Source organism: Aplysia californica, unplaced genomic scaffold, assembly GCF_000002075.1.
Source record: "Aplysia californica isolate F4 #8 unplaced genomic scaffold, AplCal3.0 scaffold00894, whole genome shotgun sequence".
In the NCBI taxonomy this organism is placed as follows: Eukaryota; Metazoa; Mollusca; class Gastropoda; order Aplysiida; family Aplysiidae; genus Aplysia; species Aplysia californica.
In genome coordinates this window covers 234,999-236,230 of record NW_004798164.1, presented here as the reverse complement: position 1 = coordinate 236,230, position 1,232 = coordinate 234,999, and the positions used below count along the sequence as shown (strand labels likewise).

Sequence of the window (1,232 nt, the reverse complement as noted above, 5' to 3'; positions counted from 1 at the left end):
CATCCATCCATCCATCCATCCATCCATCCATCCATCCATCCATCCATCCATCCATTCAGTGACCTTACCAATAGACAGTAGAGTGGGCTTGACTTGGGTGACCAGTCCCGTATAGTACCACATTGTGAACCGGTTCTCCACCCTCCAGTCACTGACCAGGTCAGGGTTCAGGCTGAACACAAGACCCCACAGGCCGTTCACTTTGGTCACCCAGATTGGGTTCTTGGGAGTCTTCAGCATGGAGCCAACCTGTAAATTAGTTACAAGTCAAGATTAATTCTCTACATCACCTGCTCAGTGTAGACAGACTCTGTCCTACGTCACTTTTCAAAATTGCGTACAGCAGAGTCTTACACTGAGCGGTCCATACACAGTCGAACCTGCTCTTATGACCACCTGTATAAGACAGTCAATTGCTGTGCAAGCAACCACTTCCCAATTTTTTAAAATAATAAGTGGGGCCTGCAGACAAAAAGAGTTACTTCTCACAATCCACAAAAGCAGACATTGGGCAAAAATCGACACTGGGGTTACATTTAATTTGTAGATTTTTCTATTTATGCCCTATTCTTTAAGTATACCATGAATTTTATTATTTCATACTTATAAATTGTAAAAACTTCAGCGTGATGTATATATTTCCTTAAAGGTCGAATCTGAGAAGTAACTCATTTGTGGGCACGCTTCACATATACAATTGAACCTGTCCAAGACAATCAACCACTGTCAAGAAAAAAAAGTGATTGTCTTAAACAGTTGGTCCTCTTGAACAGTTTCATTATGAAAAAGAAAAAAACCGTAAATGCTGGAAGCGGTAGTTTGTACAGGTGATTATTTTGGACAGGTGGTCATAAGAGCCGGTTCGACTGTGTAATGACACTGATCAAGAGGACTACATGTCTACGATAATCATTTATCTCCTACAACAGGAAGCCATCTTGGAAAGGTTCAACCATGGTTCAGTTTCTCTCCAGAAGAAGTACAATGGGCTAAATGTTAAAGCAAAAGAGAAGAAAACCTGTTCTTCCTTTATTTGCTAGCCAGATGTTTGACAGAACTCAAACTTTTCCCAGTCTAAGAAAAACACATTTTCTTACAAATGTATGGGGGCAGTCACAATTCCACTAAGAAGCAAGCTCTCATTGAGTTGTTTACTAATATATTTTTAAAAATACAGGAAACAATTTTCTGCACAAAGCACATACCCAGTATCTTCCTTCTTTCTCTTAAAG

At 40.0% G+C, this 1,232-nt stretch overlaps 1 protein-coding gene across 1 annotated transcript in view; it reads right to left on the bottom strand.

Annotated features, from left to right (window-relative positions):
• LOC101855150 (inactive ubiquitin carboxyl-terminal hydrolase MINDY-4B) overlaps positions 1-1,232 on the bottom strand; it is a gene marked incomplete in the record, with an annotated part of 23,906 nt that overhangs the window by 2,406 nt on the left and 20,268 nt on the right. The window contains 1 exon segment of the mRNA XM_013089204.2: positions 69-249. Coding sequence (XP_012944658.1) covers positions 69-249 — 181 coding nt within the window.